The sequence below is a fragment of the Lonchura striata genome, chromosome 2 (genome assembly GCF_050655825.1).
Source record: "Lonchura striata isolate lonStrDom1 chromosome 2, ASM5065582v1, whole genome shotgun sequence".
NCBI classification, from domain to species: Eukaryota; Metazoa; Chordata; class Aves; order Passeriformes; family Estrildidae; genus Lonchura; species Lonchura striata.
Genome location: NC_140704.1, coordinates 116,447,204 through 116,470,175, shown reverse-complemented (window position 1 = coordinate 116,470,175; position 22,972 = coordinate 116,447,204). Strand labels below are relative to the sequence as shown.

At 33.8% G+C, this 22,972-nt stretch overlaps 1 protein-coding gene across 9 annotated transcripts in view; it reads right to left on the bottom strand.

The window, feature by feature from the left end:
* Positions 1 to 22,972, bottom strand: part of SNTG1 (syntrophin gamma 1) — a 314,313-nt gene that overhangs the window by 67,396 nt on the left and 223,945 nt on the right. For all 9 annotated transcript variants that reach the window (XR_014952899.1, XM_077783692.2, XM_085572105.1 and 6 more), the window contains one exon: positions 3,267 to 3,305. Coding sequence is in view for 8 of the 9 variants with exons in the window: in XM_077783692.2 (XP_077639818.1) it covers positions 3,267 to 3,305 (39 nt within the window). In the remaining variant the exon portion in view is untranslated. The remainder of the gene's footprint in view (positions 1 to 3,266; positions 3,306 to 22,972) is intronic.

The following is a 22,972-nucleotide window of genomic DNA, read 5'->3' as shown; positions in this document are numbered from 1 at the left end:
AAAGCCAAATCCCAATGAATCCCAAAAAGCAAATGAGAGTTAGAATGTGAAGTAAAATTTCTAGTAGCTGGAGGCTACATTTGGTTTCTCACCCTGAAAAGGATCAGAAGGCTTTATAAGGACTGCCCAATGCTCATTTCTCTAGATGCTATCAAGTCGATTTTCAGCCGAGATCAGCATATTTGCAAATTCATGGTGGATAATGAAAAGATTGAGAATTGAAAAGGAATGGGCAGTGTTTGTCCTTATTACACCACCACAGCTTATTGTCCTTACTACGCCACACCTGTCATTTGGAAAGAGCCAGCAGGGAGTCAATGCTGCCTTTCAAAACTCACCTTCCTAATGATGGCTCTCACAGGAGCTGACATTTGCTGTAATCAGTGTAACAGCTCATCAGAGGTCAGGAGTCCCAAGAAAAGGAAACATGACCATGTTTCCACTCCCATCTTGGCTGATCAACTAGAGAAGCCTCTGGCTGAAGCCTTGAAATATATTATTTTCTCTGAATTTATGGAATTTTTGTCTACAACATCATACTTCTTAGTGCTTATTTGAAATATTCAGTACATTTTGAGTCCAAAATTATTTATTTTTCTCAACCACTTGCTATTATGCTATTAAATGTTGCTATTTATATCCAATGCATACAATTCCAATGTAGCAAACACAATTAGTTTTCTATTTTTTACCATTTCAAGTGTTCTTTTAATCACTGTCAACTCAGAGAGGGGGAGCTTTATTTCCCTCTTGTCCTACAATCTTTTTCAAACATTTCTTTTTGTCTGTGGAGTCCTCTTCCAGCATTTTTTGCATATTTGCACCACTATTAAATGTACTACCACCATTCTGAGAACTTCTTATTGCTTCATGATGTCCAAATAATTACTACCTTCTTATCAATATCCATCACCTTTAAATTTTAAATTTAAATTACTATATGTTATCTTTCTAATGATTTTCCAGACAACCTACCTTCACAATTACTGTATTAAACGAAACTGCCACATTATGTACAGTCAACAAGACTTTTGTAATTACTTTTTCTTTTATCTGTTTAACTTGTTGCAATATTGAAATGTCTGGATAATACTATTGGAGTTACAGCATCTTACACACCTTTGCAGGTACATTTGTTTTCGCATTGTAATGCTAATAGATCTGTCTGTGCTCCTATTGTCTTCTCCATATCAAGAATATTTTCCTGAAGGTATTCTATGGGTTGGTTCCTTGACTCTAGTTTGAAAACTGCCTTCCCTTTTTATTTCACTAATTAAAATCCACATATATATGTATAAAAATTCTAAGTGAAAATAACCTTCAATTACCCTGCTAGTGCTAATTAAAAAAAACAACCAAACAAAACTCTGGGTATTTGTTAAGTGAAATTAAATATTTGTTTGCTTTTTTTTAAAGTATAATAGGATGAAGACAGCTTTCAAGTTCGTGATGTATTTGCAGAAAGAAGTTAAAACTAGCTGTTCAACCTCTTAGACAAAGATTAATTTTATTCAAAAAAATCAGGATGACAAGACTATTTGAGATTTTAGATAAATTTTTAGATAAATTATGTGTTGATATAACAAGTAAAGAGTCCTGTTTCTTCTCTGCATACCATGTTGATATCTGTTGCATATGAAGACAGAAATTAATCTTACATTTGTAGCCTTTTCTGATTCTACTAAAAAATATTATTTAACTATTTCACTTAAATTAGGTGATTTTCCTAACTTCTTTTATGATAAAAAACAACAACTGTCTCAATATAAGGTTAGCCAAAAACGGAAATCTGGTTTTGAATTCAATGTTCCCTAAAATTTCTGACATCCACAGATAAGTAAACCTTTTTCTTCTCCAATATTTGACAGGCAACAAGACCTTACCAGTCTCACTGCCCATCAAACCAGCCTCTTTCCCATTTGACCTTTTGACTGAGTTTCTTGGAGTGCTCTATAGTATTTCTTTCGGAGTATAATGATTGGTGCTGTTGAGAGATTAATGCACTATAATTACAGGCTGTCCTGACAGATAGCATGGCCAAAATGCCTTGCTGACTCCATGTGCCAAGGGTTCCAAAGCAGCAGAGATCCCTAAATTATATGTTAGAGTGGCAGCACATTTTAACTGTCATTTATTTTTTTTTGTCTTCATTTTTTACAGTAATAAAAGCAAGGAGATAATTTCAGAGTAAATCATAACATTTAAAATGGAGCCAATTAACTGCTTTTTGTTCATTAAGTCGGTATCTTCTTCCTTCTTTTGAGATAGGAGCATATTTTATATGCATATAGTGCATCTGATGTTATGTAAATTGTTATGAAAATTCCCAAATGCAAATACTAACTTCATCTATTGTAATGTCATCTATTGTAACATTTATACTTACCCTTATATAGTTGTTTTTATTAATATTAGTAGTATTATATAATTTTCATTAATTTTTTGCATTTTTGCATCTTCTCATGAAGAAAACAGAAAACAAAATAGAATTATCTACCTCCTTTGTGAGTTACACTCAGTGCAAGTCCATATAAATAAAGGTGGATTAGAGAAAGGGAACTGAGAAATATATTGGCTAACTGCAGATTTGGAGTAAGGGAGGTGAAAACACTTTTCTTCCTCAAGCCTGTCTCCTCTTGAAGGCAAGTTTACAGCTCAGTCCTATATATATTTCTCTCCTTTCATGAGGAATCATTTTTTTTCTTATGAACCATATTGCTTTATTTCCCTTTAACAAGTTTCTTTGAGTGGAAATTATCATTATATAATTAATAGTTATCATACAAAACATATACATAATTAATTGCGCAGTGTACTGAGTTTTACCTTGGTAATTTTTATTCATATTTTGCTTAAATAGTTGTGCAGATATTATTTTTTTTTACCTATATTTGTCAACTGGTAAAAAAAAAAAGAAGAGAAAAAAAAGACCATACATTTTCAGAATTTTGGAACTATGATTTATTCTCGTAAATTCTGTAAAGGATAATGACAACATTCCCCTTTTATAGTAAAATTGGTAAGACACAATCTGAAGAAAAGTGTATATACCTGCATCAAGTTAATTTGAAAAGATTAGGAATGTTCTTACTTTGATGAAACACTCCAATTCCCTTTGAGAAAGTAAAAACACCAAGGAAATCTCTAAAGAAAATCTACTGAGAATTTCTTCAGGTAAAACAATGAACAGCTATTGCACAATTAAAGATAGTTAAAGTGAGAACTTGAATTATAAATTAAAAAAATCCAAATTTTCTTTTTCTTACCTGCTGGTTTACGGGAAAATTCCTGTTGATTTTTTTAATCTATAAAAATGAATAAAGAAATAGGTTAATACTCAGCCACTAGAATGAAAAACAAAACAAAACAAAACAAAAAAACCCTCTGGATTTTAGACACATATATTAGACTCTCCAAATTATGCTTGCAAAAAAGAAAATAAAATCTCCTGCATTATAGGAACTGAAACCTTTGGCAAGCTCATTTGAACAATGGGATATTTCTGCGATCACTGTGGTTCATTCTGCTGTTTAGAATCCAGGAGACGTGAATACACACAAAATTATTTCTAAATTCTGAAACACTATGTAATTTTCTTGTATTTTTTTTTCTTATTAGAAGATATAAAAGAAACTAGAATATTTAACTCTAAATAAAATTATTTCAAAGCAATTTGCTGCCAATCACCAAAGTCATCAAACTCTCAGCAAGTTCATTTCCTTAATGAATGATGAAGGAACAGCTGGAACAGCTTTGGAAACATCACTTACTCTACCCTTTTATCCTAGGTGCAAAATCAAGTATGCAAAATCAGTTCTGATAATTGTTCAAGTAATTTTTTTTCTTAAAACATTCAACAATATCCCTAGGTAAAAAATAAAGAGAAAACCAGGCTGAGACACTTAATTCATGACAAGCTTCTGTTTAGACCTGCAGTTCATGGACTCCATTTGAACAAGCATTGCCAGCTTTCTAACACAGAAGTGTCCAATACAAAGAGAATTATGTATAGAACATACTCGTTTCTACCATTACTAGAAGAAAAATGTCGTTTTTAAGCATAAGCTCTGAAAGATTTTGACAACCTAGTAAATCTAAAATGTGCATTCATGACAGATACCTAATACCTAGAATAAAAACATATTTAAACTAAAGACATTGTCAACTAGGTCTCTGTATAGAATGTAACTGAATGATCTTCAAAGGCCTAAAAACACAGTATAACATTAAACTGCTTCAACCAACTTGCAACATCTTTTTAGAAGAAAAGAAGAATCACCACTGAATTTCCTCCACTGTTTACAATATTGTCCCTAAACAGCTACATGCAGAGATGTGAATGGCAGTGTGTTTTGCAGACTTCAGAACCAGGTTGCACTCACAAGCTCTTTGAATTCCTCGTGCAAATACTGAGCAAGTGTCACTGACATCCCATAGTTTTGTTACCAAAGAATAACTCCCACTGTCAAGAACATGCTGGCAAGGAATTTCAGTTGGTTTTCAAATGTATCCTGCATCAAAGGTGTCAGAAGAACATTTCTACCCTTCCTTCTTTCTTCAATGTTTCAATGTACATTGAGTAAAATTTATTTCCCATATCTAAAATATTTGGTAATTAAAACCTAAAAGTAAACATTTTCCAGAAAGGAAGAGAAAAAAAAAAATCTTCAGTTACTTTGCTGGTTATCTAAAAGGGAAATGTTGCTTCAGTCTTCCATAACTTTACTGAACTCACTGTAATGCTATGTGTAATTGAGCACAATCATAGCCCACAGCTCTATGTAACTGATGCAATTAAATAAAATTTCTTTTCACCAGTACAATACACTGCAAATATATATGTGAACGTAATGTTTATAAATAAAACACACCAGCAGATACTATACTAAAAAAAACAGGTGTTCTGAGAACGTTAGTTAGAAAGTTGTGTTTATATAGAGCAATTAAAAATCAGGAGTGGCACAAAAGGAGACAGAAGCTAGAAAACAAACTCTTGTGTGAAGACAAAGACAATATAGGCTGATTTGAAGTTAGCAAGAACTACTTGCTTCTAATTCAAGCACAAAAAACCAGATGCTGAGGGGTGATATTCTATTCTGATTCAATTTCCATGAGTGCAAATTAGGAAAAAAAAAATCTAAGAACACCACAGAGAAAGTAATTTGGGACCTGATGATCAATTCAAGGTGGAAGGAGGAAGAAGAAGTCAAAAAGAAGGTCTCTGCAGTATCTTGCATCTGACAAGCAAATAGGTAAGTAGTGATAATACAAGACCAATAATGGAATCATAGAAACACAGAATGGTTTAGATTGGAAGGAGTATTAAAGATCATCTAGTTCCAAGCCTCTAGCATGGTCAGGGACACCTTTCACTAGACCAGGTTGTTCAGAGCTCCATCCAGAGCTCTGGCTTTGAAAACTTTCAGGGATGGGAAGAATATATTTTAGTGAAAGCTATCAAAGACTGGTTCAAAGCGTAACTGATTGTTAATGGTACAAATATATTTTACTAGATATGTTCCAAAAATTCATCTCACAGTATGTTTGGACATCATAGATATGAAGAATACTTGTCAGGGAGATGATATGAAGTGGAACATAATGAAAAATGTCCCATGGCCAAATTCAGTCATTTTTGTGCACAAGATGTTGCAACCACAGATGGATATTTTCACAGTGATGGCTATGCAGGGAACACAGCACTTCTCACTAGGAACACAAACGAACAGGCCTTGCCTTCAGGTGTGCATGATGACTGCAAATATTTGGGGCTTTTTGGATTTTATTATTTAAAAGTATCTGTGACAGAGAAGCAGTAATGCAGAAGAATACTGTTCCATACTACTATCTTTCTGCATGAATTGCAGCCTATTATTGTTGTCCTCTGCTGAAATGCAACTGATTAAGCTCATAAAAGCTGGGGTTTAAATTTTCACATTCAGTTAAAGCTGAACTGAATTGTTCATTCCTCTGAGAGATACTGTTTCAGACCTTCTTGGGGCAAATAGCACAGCAATAAGTATTTTCAGTTTCTGTATGAGGATTTTAAAGTGTAATTTGAAAACTACTATTTATTAGAGGCTTTTTTTCCCTTTCTTACCTATTTATATTAATGAAATTTACTATTCCAATTTAATCACAGGATCCCCATGAGATGATGAGGAAATGTATCTTTCAATAAACACCAAGGACTCTTAAGAGAAGTAAGATCAAGAGATTCCAGGTTTCTCCAGTCCTTAAAAATGTAAATAGAAGCAATCAGATGTTTGAAAAATCTATGTGTACCACACTTGGTTTGATCCTATTTCATGATAAACTATACTGTAAATTAGACTCAAAGTTCTAAAAGGATAATGGGAAAGATGACTAATAGACAATTAAGATTCAGGTACTACATCTGGTCCTCTACAAGAAAGAATACCAGAGCAGGTATTAGTTGTTAGGACAGAGATCCTGACAGAGACCATTCCCTTGGAGTACCTAGGGGAACAGTCAAGACTGAAGGGCATCATACAAAACAAGTGGGCACCAGTGCCTGCTCAGCCTTTTGCTGACTTAGGCAGCAAATAAGATACTCCCACACTTTCACATAGGATTTGATCTCTCTTCTTTTTTTTTTTTTTTTTTTTTCCTAGTCTGGGGATATCATATAACTTTGCAGGTCACAATAATTTTCCATTTTAAAAATGTTTTATTTTTTAATTTATACTAGCCATTTATATGGATTTCCCCAAACAATTTAGACTCTGTAACCTTCTCTATCAATTGTTTGCATTACACAACTGCTGACTCACATTCATTAACAGATATTTAAAATAAAATAGCTTAAGAAGAATGTAAATTCATTGCATAGTTCATCTCATGCATAGAGACAAACAACAATATATTTTGTGCCATTGGGATGTTAAGTGATTTCAAACAGGAAGCCAGATCATTAAAATTTGACAGAAAACATGAGTCCATGCTGTGACAATCTTATGTTAATGAATAAGAAAGAGTACATAACACTTCAAATTATTAGTTGGTTAGTCTTACTTTCTGTCCTTGCAAGGTTTTTGTTTACTCAATGGGATAGGTAAATTGTAAGATTGTGAAATTTTGTTGTCCAAGGGTTTATGTGCATTGAAAGAATCAGAGAAGATTTGAAAGAAGCACACAACAGCCCCAACAAAATACATCCTATATTCGTGAATGCATGCAAATATATGTATAATTGCCTTTAGAACAAATATAGAAATTCTTGGTGCTGGTTTTATAAGCTGCAGTAGATTTTAGAGTTCACACTAAAAATCTGTATAAGCTAAGTTATGCAAAATTATCAGTCAATATATTCTGGAAAATATGGGAGCATAGGAAGTACTTAATTCACATCTGCTTCTTGACCTACCAGTGATGGCACCATTCTCTGTCATGTGTTGATCACATTTTACCAGCTAAATGGTTCAAAGGATAAAAGATGGGGATTACTTCCATCATTCCTGGCATTTTCCTGTCCTAGTTGGATTTTTCTCAAGACTAGACACACTGGATTGCAAACACACTCAGCCTGAAGGAGCTCAGCATCAACTTCCTTGAAGGAAGAAAGGAGAAAACTCCAGAATATACGAACAGTTGCATAGAGGAGAGGCTTGATCCAACACTGAATAATGCATAAGCACAAGCTTGACCTCTTCTTTCGAGTCTGTTCCTATAGATACCTGCAGACTGAGTCATCCTCACTGTGGTTCCTAGATGAGAACAAAAGTGAGAACCAAGATGATATGTTTCAGCTTATATAATCAATGTTATAAAATCTCTCTTGGGAGTAAAAATATTACAAAAAGAGATCAAATATATGTAAACTTCACAGACAATGAGGACACAGTAGACATTATTCAGGAAGTCCCTAATCAGTTGTCTGAAGAAGTCCTAAAGTAGCAGATGGCTAGAAAGACAAAAAGAAATATAACTATGCTTTTGTTATCACCAGACACAGGACTAGATAGATCTTTATTCTGGTACAGTTTAACAGTTCTCATGAATCATCTTAATCCATATGGAAACTAAAATGTTTCATTTTAATCCTACATAGGAGTAGAGGAAGTGGGTCCCAAGATAATCTTGAGGTCACATCTGGAAAGCAGAACTCTAGAAGCTTCCTCTTAAATCCTACTGACTGTCTTTTTTAGCCAGCTGTACAAAATAAGCAGAGAGCATCCATGCTTTAGTGTGCTCCCATAAATGCAGATATTTGATAAATACTTTTGGGGACAACAAAGTTTAGCTAGTAAAAGTCAGGAGTGCACCTCCAAAAACAGAAGCAGGTGAATACAGATCATTCTTAAGAGAGATGTCGAACTTTTGAAAGAAAATATTTGTATATTGAGATTTATTAGTTATTTAGGACACATTTTAGCATTATCAAAGCATGAATGGCCATCTGAAATATGATCACAAACCTGCATATTATTAAACCTTTTTTCTTTTTCCCTCAAAAGGATTCAGTGATACATTGAACAGCACAAACACAGAAGAAATAAAAGGATATCAGAAAGAAATACCAGATTTGTGCCTATTACACGGAAGCATAGTGGGAGCCCTAAGGACAAAACCCTAAAATCTACTCTTCAAACATCTGTGAAGTTCCAATAATAGGATTGCAATTAATTTTACCCCAATTAATTTTTTTTTTAAAAGTATTGTACTTTTTTTTACTTGACAGATGAATGGCATCACTCAATTCTGCAATATTTAACTGCCATTCCTAAAACTGCATGTCACCTTAATGACAATATTTTTATTGTGTCTCTTTACACTGTGTTTGCAAACTGTTTATAAACTGTGTTGCAAACAGTTTTATAACAGTGAATCTCCATAAATAAAATACCAACAGCAATATGCATACTATTAGAGACACTGAAAACAAATTAAATCCAGTGCCTGAAGAAGCTATTATGGTCCCATCTGAAAGTAAGAAACAAGTCTCTTTGTACTGAAGATGTATTAGAAGGACTGTGAACAGGAAGAATTGAAAAGATATGGAAAAAACCTGACAAAGAGACACTGGAATCATGCTTCAGATAACGAAATGCAACTGGATAAATATGGCTTATATCATAATAGTAGTTGCTCACTGGAGTATGATTACTGCAGCATCAATCACACTAACAGTTAAAAAATCTGGTGCTACTTATTACTACAGAGCAAGGAAGCCATGTCATTTTTCCAGCAGAAACCAGACTTAAAACTCTTAAATTAAACTATTAAAAATTGATCTATATGTCTCTCCTGGTGTAAGAATCCAGATTTAATTATCTCCTGATTTTTCAAGACAATTAAATATTATAGATAAGCCCAAATTCTATTTTACTTTTCACTTACAATTTTATTACAACTTAATGTTTAGACAATATAATGCCCAGTATATAGTATTTGGTTTCAGAATTCTTCACAGAATGATGGGGAAAATCTTTAATAGTATCCACAGTTCATCTTATCCTAGTATTTATGAGTGCAAGTTGTAAGCACTGATATGAATTTGTCAAATTCTATGATAATACTAAAGAACAGCAACATATGGTTGAAAAGCAACTCAATCAATTAAAGCTGTTTGTCGAACCCATTTGTACAGTCCTGCCATGATGAGTCTCTTAATGGCTCATAAGTCAATCTATTAGCAAATACACCTCTATTTAGCATTGGAAGTTCTCCTTATATTAAACCAGACTTCTTCCAGTTGCAGTTAAATCACATTGCTTCTCATGTAATCCATCACAGAAACAAAAAAGAAACTGCTTACTCTTTATGTAGTTTTTCTTAAGTTAAAACATTATTCTTTGAAACATTATTCTTTTCAGGCAAAGCCAGTTCCATTTCACCCTGTATTTTCTTGCAAGTTCATGCTATTGTCAAAGAAGCCAGAGCCTATTTTGGTAGGCTACTTTTGCATATGGACACTGAATGACACACATTTTTCCTGAATGATCAGGAGAACTGGCTAACGCACTACAACAGCTCTGATCCCCTCAACCTTCCTCCAAGAGTCTTGAGCCACTTTTTATCTTCTTAGAGTGACACAGAAATCAGTCATGCCTGCATGAAGGAGCAGTCACATGTAATCGTCATTTGACTGGATGGCTTTGGCTATATCCCTCAGATTTAAGCTCCTGGTAAACAGAAGACTTCCCACAATATCAGGTCCAGGCACTAGACCAAAGTTTTCATCACACACAGGAGTGAGTCACTCATGACCAACCAATATATCTTTTCCTCATGGGAAGAATGATCCTTAATCTCACAGCTTTTCCAGCCTGCCAAGCTTCCATTTTATTTTTAATCCACTCTGTCATTAGGCTTGAAACTTCCGCTCCTGTGGGCAGCACTTGAATGCATCACTGACTGAGGAGGGATCATTTCCCTATGAAGAAAATCTGTGAGTTGAAATAGCTTGTTAGCTAGGTTTTCCTCAGTCACAGTAGGTGCTATTGTAGATCTTCCTGGCTTGTTACCAATCACCTTCTCCACACCCCCATTCCAGATTTCACCCTCTCTGTCAGCTTTCCTTTGCAATTTCTCTAACTACTTCTTAAGAGATTTCACCAGCACATACATTACAGCTGAGGCATCTTCCTCGCTCCTCAGCCTTCTTTGGGAAGGGAACTGCAAACCATAACTCCTACAAATTCAGTTTAAAGTTTGGATTTAGACATCTATACTTTTGGTTCCCACCTAAAGTTTCCACTTGAACTGTTAGCAAGTATTGGAAAAAAAATATATCACTACCCCACTGACATTTTCATCAGAGGTTTGCTCTGTATATAATATATTTGCTGAAGGTCATTACTGTCCTTTTATTCCTTCCCCCTAAAAGTCCTATCCATAGCTTTTGAGCCACTTTACTGAGTCAAGTGGCTTCTTTCCCTTTAGGTCCCTCTTTCCAAACTGGTCTTTTCATTCTGATTGGACTGAAATAGAATAAAGCAGTTTGTTGAAGACCACAACTGAACATATTTTGTTCCTCTGTCCTCAGTCTATAGACAATCTGCTGACCTTGCTCATGAATTGCCAAGTTTGCATTGTTTCAGGATTCCTCAATTTTGTACAGATAATAACATTTGCAGTTCACAGTCCAGCATTTTATATGAAAAAGGGGGCAGTAAAATAACAAAAAAATGAGAAATTTTATGCCATTACATAATATACAACTGTATATAAAATGAGACAATTAACTGTCTTGACAGAACCTAATAGAAATTTAGCTAGTGATTTTTAAAATACGTTTAATACTTACACCACAGCATACCAGTCTAAATGAATTCCTGATGTCAAAATTCATTAAATTTGCCAGTTGCCAGTAGAATAGACAAATATCTTTACCTGAGGCAACAAAGCTAAAGAGGTTTTCTTTAGTCTTTACAGGTATTATATCTTCCCCCACTCCACAATCAACCTCTTCATTTATTTTAGTTTGAGTGGATTAAAAATAAAATTATAGAAACACCTTGTCTTTGTTGTGTTATGTCACATTTCACTTCTTCTGTCTAAAAGAATTACACAATTCTATTCTCTTGAAGCTCTCAGGAATAACAGCAATATTTGTGAGACAATTTGGCTGACAGCACCAGAGAAACTTCTTGTAAGCTAAAAAGTCACTTGTTATTACATTACTTAGATAATTTGCTTGACATAAAAGAAAATCAGTGTTGAGAATTAAGTTCACATGATAATAAACTTGGTATTAACACAATTGCTAAATTTTATATTACAAAAGAAAAAGAAATTTCATATAAACACCTGAGTTTTTCAGTACCCGTTTCTGCTGGAAGCTCCCCATTCATCTGTATAACTGATCATTTTAAATTCACTTGAAATACTACAAAATTATTTTGTACTGCTTGTATAGTTAAAAGTCATGTCCTCATATTTTATAAAATACACCCTGCCCCTCCTTCTGATATAGAACAGGTCTCACTCTACTCAGTATTCAGAATAATCACAGTCTCACTCTAGCACTGTATTAAGTTATACCCTGAGCTGACTTTTAATGAGATATTCTTTTGCAATACAGTTCCCAGATTGCCATAAATAGGACAAAATTGTACTCTTCTTAACCTTCTTTCCTTTAACAAGCCATTAGCTTAAAAAGTCTTGAATTTCATTCCCTGCTAAGAAATAGTTTTCTCTGTTAATCTACAATTTCACCTCAAAACTAAGAATTCATTATAAAACAGTATGCAAAAAGCTCTGTAAATATGGGTTTTCTCAAGTATCTTCTTGATTTTCAGAAAAAGAATGATCTACTGATCAATATGGCCAAATACAAGTGTAAAGAGCTGTGTGTGAGTGGGACCATGGATGAAAGGCAGGTCAAGGAGTAGAAGATGTCAAGGGAGAAAAAAGAGTAGGGTAAAAGTTTTTGCACAAATGAAATAATTTTCATCTCAGACTTTGTTGTTTTCCATCTTCTCCTTTGAGAAGTGTGTTAAAGGACCATTTAATTTTAACAATATTGTTAAACTGACACTAGTAATAGATGGCATATTTTTCTTGCTTTGGATATGATCTTTTAATCCTTAAATAGGAAGAAGTATAATAGTTAAGATCAATGGGATTTTCTTGAACATCTCATAACTTCTAATTTATTTGCATTAAGAATGGCTAAGACAGACACTGAGGATGTTACAAGCAAATTTATAGATGATTTTTACTTAAGTCTGCATTTTGGACAGATTTCAGAACAGCAACTCCCTGTCTAATTGCATTTCAGCAGTAAAGGAGATTGTTTAGTCAAAAGTATAGATTTTTGCTCTATCAGTATTTCTTGTAGTTCAAACATGATTTAGAGAGGGTCCATAGAAAGGCCACAAAGACAATCAAAAGACTGGGAAGCCTGCCATATAAGGAAAGGCTAAAAGTACTGGGATTGTTCAGCCTTGAAAATAGAGGGGTTAGGGGAGACCTTATTACCACGTTCCAGTATTTAAAAGGTGATTATAAAGATGGAGACTCCCTTTTTACAAGAGTCACATGGAAAACACAGGGGTAATGAGTACAAGATACTCCCGTGGAGATTCCAATTAAAAACAAGTGAGAAATTTTTGACAATGAGAACAATCACACATTGGAATAACCTCCCCAGGGCAGGGGTGGATTCCCCAGCTTTGGATACTTTTAAGATTCGCCTTAATGGGGTTCTGGGCATCTGGTCTAGACTGTGCATGTGCCAAGAAAGACTGGATCAGAGTATCCTTGATGTCTCCTTCCAACCTGATATTCTAAGATTCTATAATGCCATAAACTAATAAATACAAATAATAGTATCCCACATTTTCAAGATACCAAGGTTCAATTCTCTAATTCAACAGTTGTACAATTCTCTAAGTTTCAACATTAAAAAGGGATATTGAAGGAATATTCCTTATGACACTTAAATTACCGGAATCAATTAGAAAAATATTATTTTTTTTCCCACAATGTCTTCTCTCATTATTTTAGAGAAATTCTAGTTGTCCATTATAGACATTATCTTTCCTGAAAGAAAAAGGCACGCACACATTGAGAAAATTACTCCAGCAGTATAGTTAAAAGAAAAACCAGGCAACAAATTATTCAACAAAGGTATAATGAAGACAATGGCATAAGTGGAACATAAAAGCTATAATTTACAAGTGAAATGCATATGTCAAGCTGTAACAAAAACAGATGCTGCGTAATAAGTAATATTGTATGAGGTTACATTATTATATATTGTCACAATGAGAGAATTAACTGCATAAATTTGATATTATTATAAAAAAATTAAAATATAAATATACATATAAATGGTGTGTAATTTTAAGAAATTAGAACTAAACAAAGCAACTAAATATCTGATGAGCATCATGCCTATTCATAAAGCATAGACTGCTGTGAGAGCATAAGGTCAAAGCCAAAAACAAGATAATCCCAAAGATGTATGAAGGCAGCAATTCCATCAAATACAGAATTACTCTTTCAGTATGAGTACTAACTGTTCTCAGCAGTAATTAGGTGGATGTTAACACACACATTACAATTTGCAAAAGATTTAGTTTTGAGTTGGTCACAACTGAAAAAACCCAGTAATGAAATAAAGCTATATGAAGAGAATTTTTACTCTGAAACCATATGCACTGATTGTTCTGTGCCACACAAAATTTATAACTTCTACTTTACTGCTATTTATTTCATCTGGAAACTTTGTGTACTTAGCAAACAGATTTTGAACAGAAGCTCAATTTCTTGCAGGCTTTAAGTAATGAAATAAGGATGTACTTGGAGTGCATATATCTAAAATGCTTCTCACTAATGTATACCTGATACCCTCTCTGGTTTCTAAGATGATCAGACTTTATTCAAGATTGTGTCACACTTATTAATGGTGACAATAATCTGTTTACAACTGATCTATTGAGTAAATTCTAATCCAAAAGAGCATTCAATACCTTTCCTTTCTTGTCACTATCTGCTAATAATTTTCTTTTCAAAATTGAGTCAACCAACCCTTTTATTCTACTCTCTGTTATCAAAGGTATATATCAAAACTATTTGCACTCTTGCTGCTTGCCAGCTGAGGAGATCTCATCTTGTACTATCATGTTTCAGGTTCTACGTAAACAAAGAATATTTCCCAAACCCCTTCTCAATTACAAATTCTACTGTGCTACTTTTTTCCTATGTTTTGGGATACTAAAGAGTTAATGCTTTAGCCATAACACTTCCATTTCTTTCCTTTTCTTCCTTTTCTTTGGATAAGTAGAGTATGCATCTTACAGAAAATATGGCTATCTAGTGAGTTTTGATTATAAAGGTATTCATATGTGAAAATGTAAAAGAAGTTATTTAGCACTGGTAACACTGCATTGGTAGACTTATGCTCAACAGAAAATACAAATGAAATAACAGGAGTAAACACAGAGACAGAGACAAAGAATATAAAGAGCTAGCAAGAAGCTGATAAATGACTGATAAAAAGATTGGAAATGTTGAAAATAATCTCTTTATTAATATGAACTTTCCTAATCTTCTAATGCTTGAGATGGAATATGTCAACATACAAAAGAAAAAAAACAACATCTTTTTTTAAGCTGAAAGGATAGCATTTCTGGAGCTAAAGGGTTGTCAGTTCAAATCTAAAGGGAAAAAAAGCATTCATCAGTGTTGTAGTTTGACAATATTAGCCCAACGTGGCCAGAGGAGCGACACAGAGCAGGAATGAGGCAGGCTGGTTTCTTTATGATTTGCTGCTGACCTGGTCAAGATGCAAACTGCCTCCTAAGTCACCCCATTGTAAAGACTGAGTGGTATTATAATGAGGAGTAAGTAGGAGCTTCCACGAGTCTGTCTCTATGGTTTTAAAAAAAATGTAATCATAAAAAAAATAAGATGTGATTTATTTTGGTTTGGTCTATGAACTTAACAAAGGTAAAGGGAAGTGGGTTTTGGATCAGAAGACTAAATACGGTCAGATAGCTATAATTGCTTTAAGCTAGGTTTGGCATACAATCTATCCAGCTACGTAAATGGAAAATTATTTTACTGGTAGAGCCATCTGCAAGCCTGGATGTTCTAGAGTTCTATTTGCTATTTGAACAACAGGGAATACTCTTTTTTAAATTCAAATTACATACTCTGTTTTCCTGACTGCTGCTTATTATATTTTTGAGATGAAAATGCTGTTTATGGTTACTGTTTTGTAAATGAATGAGCTAATAGCCATACTGCTGCAGCAAGAGTAGTTAGCTTAATTAAAGTGCAGACATATTTTGCTAAATAGTCTGGAGAGGTATACTGACTATCTCGTTAAGGACATAACTTTAAAAATAATCTTTTTAAAACAGCTTGTCAACAGTCTCTTAGGATTTGGCTTGCTATAATATTTTAAAATATAGTTTATGTTTATACAGCAATATAAAGATACATTTATGTTAATCTAATGCAAAAGGAAATAATTCTGATATCAAACATGCATGCACACTGTGATTTATCAATTATTTAAAGAGTAACTGGAAAAGCATGTTAGCTCCACAACTCTATAGGGGTTATGTCAGCCTAAGGACATATTTCTTCTTGCGAAATATTCTATTTATGATGTAAAAAAAGAAAAGCCTTTAAAATTAATATTGTTTCAGTTACAAAATGAGAAAAACATTTAAATGGAATGCACATACTATTTAAATATATTCTTGAGAAGCCACCTGTGGGTTTTTTGCCTGGCATAGAACAAAATAATTGATAAAAATAATATAATAACTCCCTGTAACATCTTCATCACATAAAAATATGTACAGGTGAAAGTCCAAGCATTGATGTAGTCATTGGTCACTTGTACTTAATTTAATTAATATAAAGCAAAGACCCTTCATATTTGTTTGTTTCATATTTGATTTGTTTCATATTTGTAGTTACATTTACATGACTTATTGTAATAAAATACTTCATTACTTTCTTTGAAGATATCTGGACTATCTCAGGAAAACTCATTTCAACACCTCAGAACACTTCATGGATGTCACTAACAATATTAATACATGAAATGGGATCTGAGACAGTAGAACAGGTATCTGAATATCAGGTCTTTTTGTCTCTTCAGCAGAACCTTTCTTTGTGAATAGTCCTCATTAAAATTATATTCACAATTCTGTGGACATTTACCAATAAAATGCACCTTACTAAAGATTTTGAGGATTAAACATTTTTTACCTTCTAGAGAGAGTTTAGGTCATCCAATAATTTTGCTTCCATAATGTTTTTATTATCTCCCTCCTCCTCCATGATTGGGAACCCTCATTTTATCTTTTTTATAATACATATTCAAGAAAAGAAACATTTTTCCTTCCTGAACAAAATAGTAAAGCAGAACAATGGACACTAGGAGTTCTAAATCTACACAGCTGCTGTAGGCTAGTATTCCAGTGAAGAAATATTAAACAAATATATATTTACAACCACCCAATAAAACTTGTATCTCCCCTATGAAATAATAATGCTATAATTTTCCCCAGGTACATTTGCATCTGGGAAGGGCAAACAGCAGCTACAATGAATGAGAAAGAGGAAAAGTGACAAATACTTTTATTTACACTCTTTATTCAGCAATTAATGAGTCCATGCTCATGCAGACCAAGACATTTTGCATCAATCTGACTTCCCCATAGCTATTTCTTCCACACAAATTTTGCCACAAATAGTCTAAATGCCCCAAAATGGTGAGGAACACTTCCTATGAGGTGAGAGAATCTCAAGAAGCATGGCTTTAATTTCTTCTCAAAACATGAGAGACATTCTCATTAGTTTTTAAAACTAGGGAACTGCAAACAGAGACAGAAGAAGGGAAAGGGGTAAAGAAGGCATATCTGAGTACAACATTCACAAATACAAAAAATCCCCAGCTGCTACATTAAAGATATCTACATCGGCCTATTTTTGCTGATCCTTCTCTTGCATGGAAAACTTGGCTGTAAAAATTTATGTGGACTTCTCTCATCCTGTTTGTATACCCACACAATACACCCAGCCTTTCAGCTGTGGGAGTCTGTGGGATTGCACTGTTTATAAAATCAGAGAACTAAATTGGGTTAAAAGATCTGTAACAATAAAATCTACTCTGTAGTATTGGGAGTGAAGTGTGCAATTTGGTCATGGTAGGTAATACCAGAGTAGCTACCCAGGGTATGGGAGATACAGTATTCAGGATGCAGGAGATAAGTATTTATCTGCTACATTTAAGCATTATTCCTGCTGGGTGAATCCCAGCAGACAGTATGGATGAGCCCTCTGTCTCCTGTCAACAGCACTGGCAAGAATTCTACGTGTGGCCCTATGGAGAGCACAGAGAAGAGCTGGAAGCAGCACAGCCTCAGCTCTGTGCTGCCCCCAGAGATGCTTTGGCCAGCAGTGAGGCAGATGGCATCAGGCTGCAGGCTGAGTAGCACAGAGAGCTCCTGTCTCTCACGTCAGGGTGACTCTACCAACCTGTAGGCTCTTATGCTAAAGTACCCTCTTGCCGTTTCCTGTTAGAAGTGAGAGAGGTAAGTATTTAATTCAAGGAGATGGAATTACCCTCTGGAGATATCTGCAGTCTTTATATACTTAATGGGATTGAAGTAACTGCCTATGTTAGGAGGATGAGCTGACTTCCTTCGGGTCTTAAAGACATTTTTAATATTCCTTTATGATATTGGGAGATTGGGTGGAGAGGATCTTGCTTTTTAGGGACAAACAGCTACCATTTCTGTCACATTACTTACTACAGCTAAAATAAAAAGTAGTTTTAAAAAGAGAAATCTTGTTCCTTGGCAAACCAGAGAAGAACTGTTGAAACTCCTTTAACAATGTTAAATCGACTGAATTATGTGAGAAGTGGCAGCATGTTGACACACCACAGGAAGTTTTTCATCCTTTTTATTACTTTACAAAATTGCTTTAGGAAATAAACACAGTGAAAACAATATTTTCTCCTAGGCAGGTAACAGATTTTTCCCTGGAGTAAACAGCCATAAACTTGTGCATTTGTTCACCAACAGACTTATAAACATTTTTGGAATGTGGACATGTACTGTTTTACTCTGTTTTTTTGTAATTAAGATTTGTCATCTGTACAAGAAGGAAACTAATGAAACATGCAAATATATCACATCTACATAGATTTGTTGTACATATTTAAAACTACCGCTGAACAATATGATCTATTATTTGAATGGTTAGTGTATAATGTAAACAGTGGGCTAAAAGGACACTTTTTTCTGTTTGTGTGATTTCAATGCATCACACTGGAAGAGAAGTAGAATATCTATCAGTGATTAGAAATATAAATAAAGTCTGCCTTCTGATTTTAAAGAAGTAGCCTTATGAATAAAATTGGAATTATCACGTGGATAAGCTAAACTGTGTATATGCATTGACCTTACATCACTTTTCTGCTAATACAGCTAAAAGTAAGTATAAGGATTAACATAAATGAAATTATCCCCCAGTTGCATTTTATGCTGTATTTTATGACACTGAACTATTAAGTAGTCACAGGTGAGATGGACAGGCATTCTTTAACTGCCTGGTTGCCTCCTTTTCAGCAGTATTTTACGATTTCTTCATTCTGTGTTTCTAAAAATTAGTGACTGCCTTTCCTATCACAGGAAATCTCATATAAAAGTAGAATTTAGGAGCCTGTTATGTACTCTTTAGCACATAAAGTGCTCTCTTGACAAACTACCCAAACATAACTTCTTATTGGCTCATAAAAAAAGCAAAATTGAGGAATAAGAATTATATGATTGCATACATCAAATATTAAAATGTACATTCTTTTTAATATTGATCAAATATATGTGATTAATAGCTTCTCAGATTTTTTCATATAGTAAAGGATTGTAGGTTACAATTTTTATAGGCAAAAGCCGTATCAAGTGATTTCATAGATGCAGTAAAGAAAAATTTGCTTTGATTCACTGGACTACAGTTCCTGATTGCTATCATTAGGCAAATGCCATTTTATAGCCTGCAAAATTGTTAAAAAAATTTGTAAACTATTAGGAAAAAAAAAGAGAAAAGCAGAAACCTTCATGCACTCAGTATAAACTGTTCAAAAACATAGTAATTCTCAAAGGAAGCTCATAGTTTTTCAGCACAGTAAGTCAGAGAGTACAATGCACTGGGAAATGAGAATGAAACAAGGTGCTTCATTCTCAGTTTTTCAAGCCTGACTTCATGAACTCAATGACAGCCTGAAACAAGTTCTGGATGTAATTACCTCATTCTGTGAAATAAACTGGTGAGAAGAACCAACAGAACACCTTGCAATCATGTTGGTGATCAACATAGCTATAATTTCAGACATTTCAGACTTTCCCTGCAGGTGTTTGCCACTTAACTTCCCCAGGTATTTTTAGGAGATAAAGAACTTGTCACATAGTTTCATAATACCTTTTGTCAGTAGAGAAATGGCAAGTCCCAAGAATCTGGGGCTCATTTCCTCTGCAGCTTAGTGATCATTTGTTGTTTTGCCTATCTGGGCTTATTTGCTCTAAGCTCTTAAACCTGTCCAGGAATGGCTGGAATCCCTCTCTTCTACCCCACACCTCTGCCTCTTCCTCTGACTCCATTCTGTTCTGCAGGCAAATATAGGCTGTGCACTACTTGAATGCACTTGCTCTCTATGGCACTTTATGAAGCAAGACAACCAAATGGAGAAACTGCTTCCAACACATTAGCCTACTAATAATGTATACCCTGAGGTGTTTTATAGCCTTTTGAGTGCATTTAAATTTCTTTTCATTCTTTTTATCTTTTAATTCTCTGGTTGTGGAAGGCAAAACTTCTGATGTATCCACCTTTAAAAATATATTTTTTAAAAGTGAGTAAGAGGCAATGCCTGTCAAAACAAGGTAACATCACTTTAAATACGAATAATTATATTTGTATTTGTTGTGGGGTTTTTTTAAGATAGCAAAATGAAGGAATGCAAAAAGAAAGGTCATTATAGACTAACTTCCCACTTCTCAGTTGCTATTTTATCAACAGCAGTTTGCGATTCAACAACACTTTTAAGACATTCTCACTGAAAATAAACCAATTGTGGAATACTGAACATTTTACTGCACAACAAAAACTAGGTTACAGTAGCTGTAAGTCTCCAGCTGCTACTGAAAGGGCAGCTTGGCATTTGGCATGAAAGGGCAACTTATAATGAGTCCTTTCCTCTTCCATGTGTTACCTCTCTGCAGACCCCCAAACAGCTTACCCTTATTCCCAGTTGGACTCCTATTTCCTTTATTCTTGTCATCATTTTTTTGTCACTTAAAATCAAGCAAGAGGTGTTGTTTTGTTTTGGGCTTTTTTCCCGTAAATGACAGGCTTCTTGTTACCTTTCACCAAGGTGGAATGTTGAGAGCAAGCATGACATTCCTCCAAAGTGTCTTGCAACTAAACAGATCATAGTTTTTATTATAATATGTTAACTTAAGCCTTCAATAATAATATAATGAGGGAAGAGAGTCTCATATCTTCATAAAATTCTGCAGAGAATAAAGAACATATTGAATATTGTTTTGCTTTAATTTAAATACTAGCACAAGGCTAAAATTTAATTTGACTCCACACAAAATTGGATGAATCAAAGTACAGGGATTCTTTACTGAGTGAATCATATATAAAACTCAAAAAAAATATATTCTCTCTGCAAGAATGTTGCTATTTTTTAAAATTTACATTAAACTGGTAAATTTTAAATTAAGGGCTTTTGATTGTATTGTCTCTAGGTATATTGCTTCTCCTAAATAGTATTTTAGAGTTCTATACAATATGAATAGAGATGTTAATATTTTAATCAGATATTAATGACTACTGCAGAAGTTGTGCACTTGTATACAGTAAAACAAAAAAAAATACTATTAAAAATAGCATGAGTAGATGTAACATTTTGCAGAAGCAAAGAAGGAAAATTTAATTTATTTTGAAAACCTATCATGAGTACTTGAAGTCTACACCATATATTCCAAAGCAATACTGCAAGACTGCATGTCTTTATGATGAGTGCTGTCACCATAATCAGAATGTGTCATAACAAATACTCTAACTATGAAGACAGAAGTTTCTTGTTACAATTTCCCAGATAGTTCTGGAATAAATATTCTTGCAGAAATATCTCTCAAAGAAATATTCTTTTCTTGCACTGTTTTCCTATTTGCCTCATTGTCCTTTAGACTCAATTATATTATAGACATGCAGATGAAACACTGGAGAAACAGCAATACAGTTTGGAAAGACTTAAATTTCTTTGCAGTTACATCAGTACATTTAAGAGTACAGTACTAAATTAGTACATTTATCCACAATTCTTTAAACTAGGTACAAATAAAAAGTTTGTAAAATATGACACACATCAAATTGCCAAAAACCAAAAGTAAATATCAGACAAGGCCATATGTAACTTGATAAAAGTGACATAGAAACAAATGTGGTTTTAATTGTGCACATGATAACAACCTAGCCTTTTTAAATAGTGAGGAAAAATAGGAGTGATTTATGTTCTGTAATCCTGATGCTGCACTGACTACAATTATTCATGTAGATCTACATAAGAGAATCATACAAGGAGAAAAACAGCAGCAGAATGTTACAGGTGCATCAAGTTCTGATTTTTAAATTTTCCTAGAAAGACCTCAATATCAGTACTGGAATGACTATCTGTATAATCTACCCTTTACAAGATTGAGAATGGAATGCAGAACAAAACTCAAAGTGTCAGAACACTGTGACCACCTGAATAGTTCAATGTATATTTGCTTCATAATGTCCAATTTATCTGAGTATTTGTGTCATAGCAAATGTGAATAATGTATGCAAAAGGATTCTATTAGTAATACTTTATAGCCTTCCTATAATTCTCTCTTGTTTTGGCCTTCATTTTATAGTGCTTTCAACTTCTAAATTACTGAGAGTATTTGATTTTTGCATTACTACAGAATATAACATAAGAGGTTTGATACTAATGTTGGTGTTTTTGGATTTGCTTCAAACATGCATAGCTGAGCAACCAAAAAAAAAGATAAATATTATTGTAATACACAGATCATAGGACATTTAAGAGCATATAATCCCTGAAACTCAAAAATTATTAACATTAGAGCTCTCTGATGGTTTGCTATTGTATTGTAACTAAAAAACTAAAATATTAAATCTGTTTATTTCACATGAGTGATATAGATTTATTAATGTAATATAACATTTTACAGTATGTCCTTACTGGTGGTAGCATCCACCTGAAAAAATGAAACACATTCTAGTCATTTATTTCAATAATTTGCTTACATTGAATGTGATATTTCATTCTTCCTACAAGTGGAACAAATTGGATTAGTCTAGTCAGGTTTTTTCTCCTGTTTTTCACTGTTTGTGTCCTCTTCTACCTAGTGACTTAAATACTTAAATAATTCCTGTACCCAAACTTCAGCATTCTAAAGACAAGGTATTCTAATTT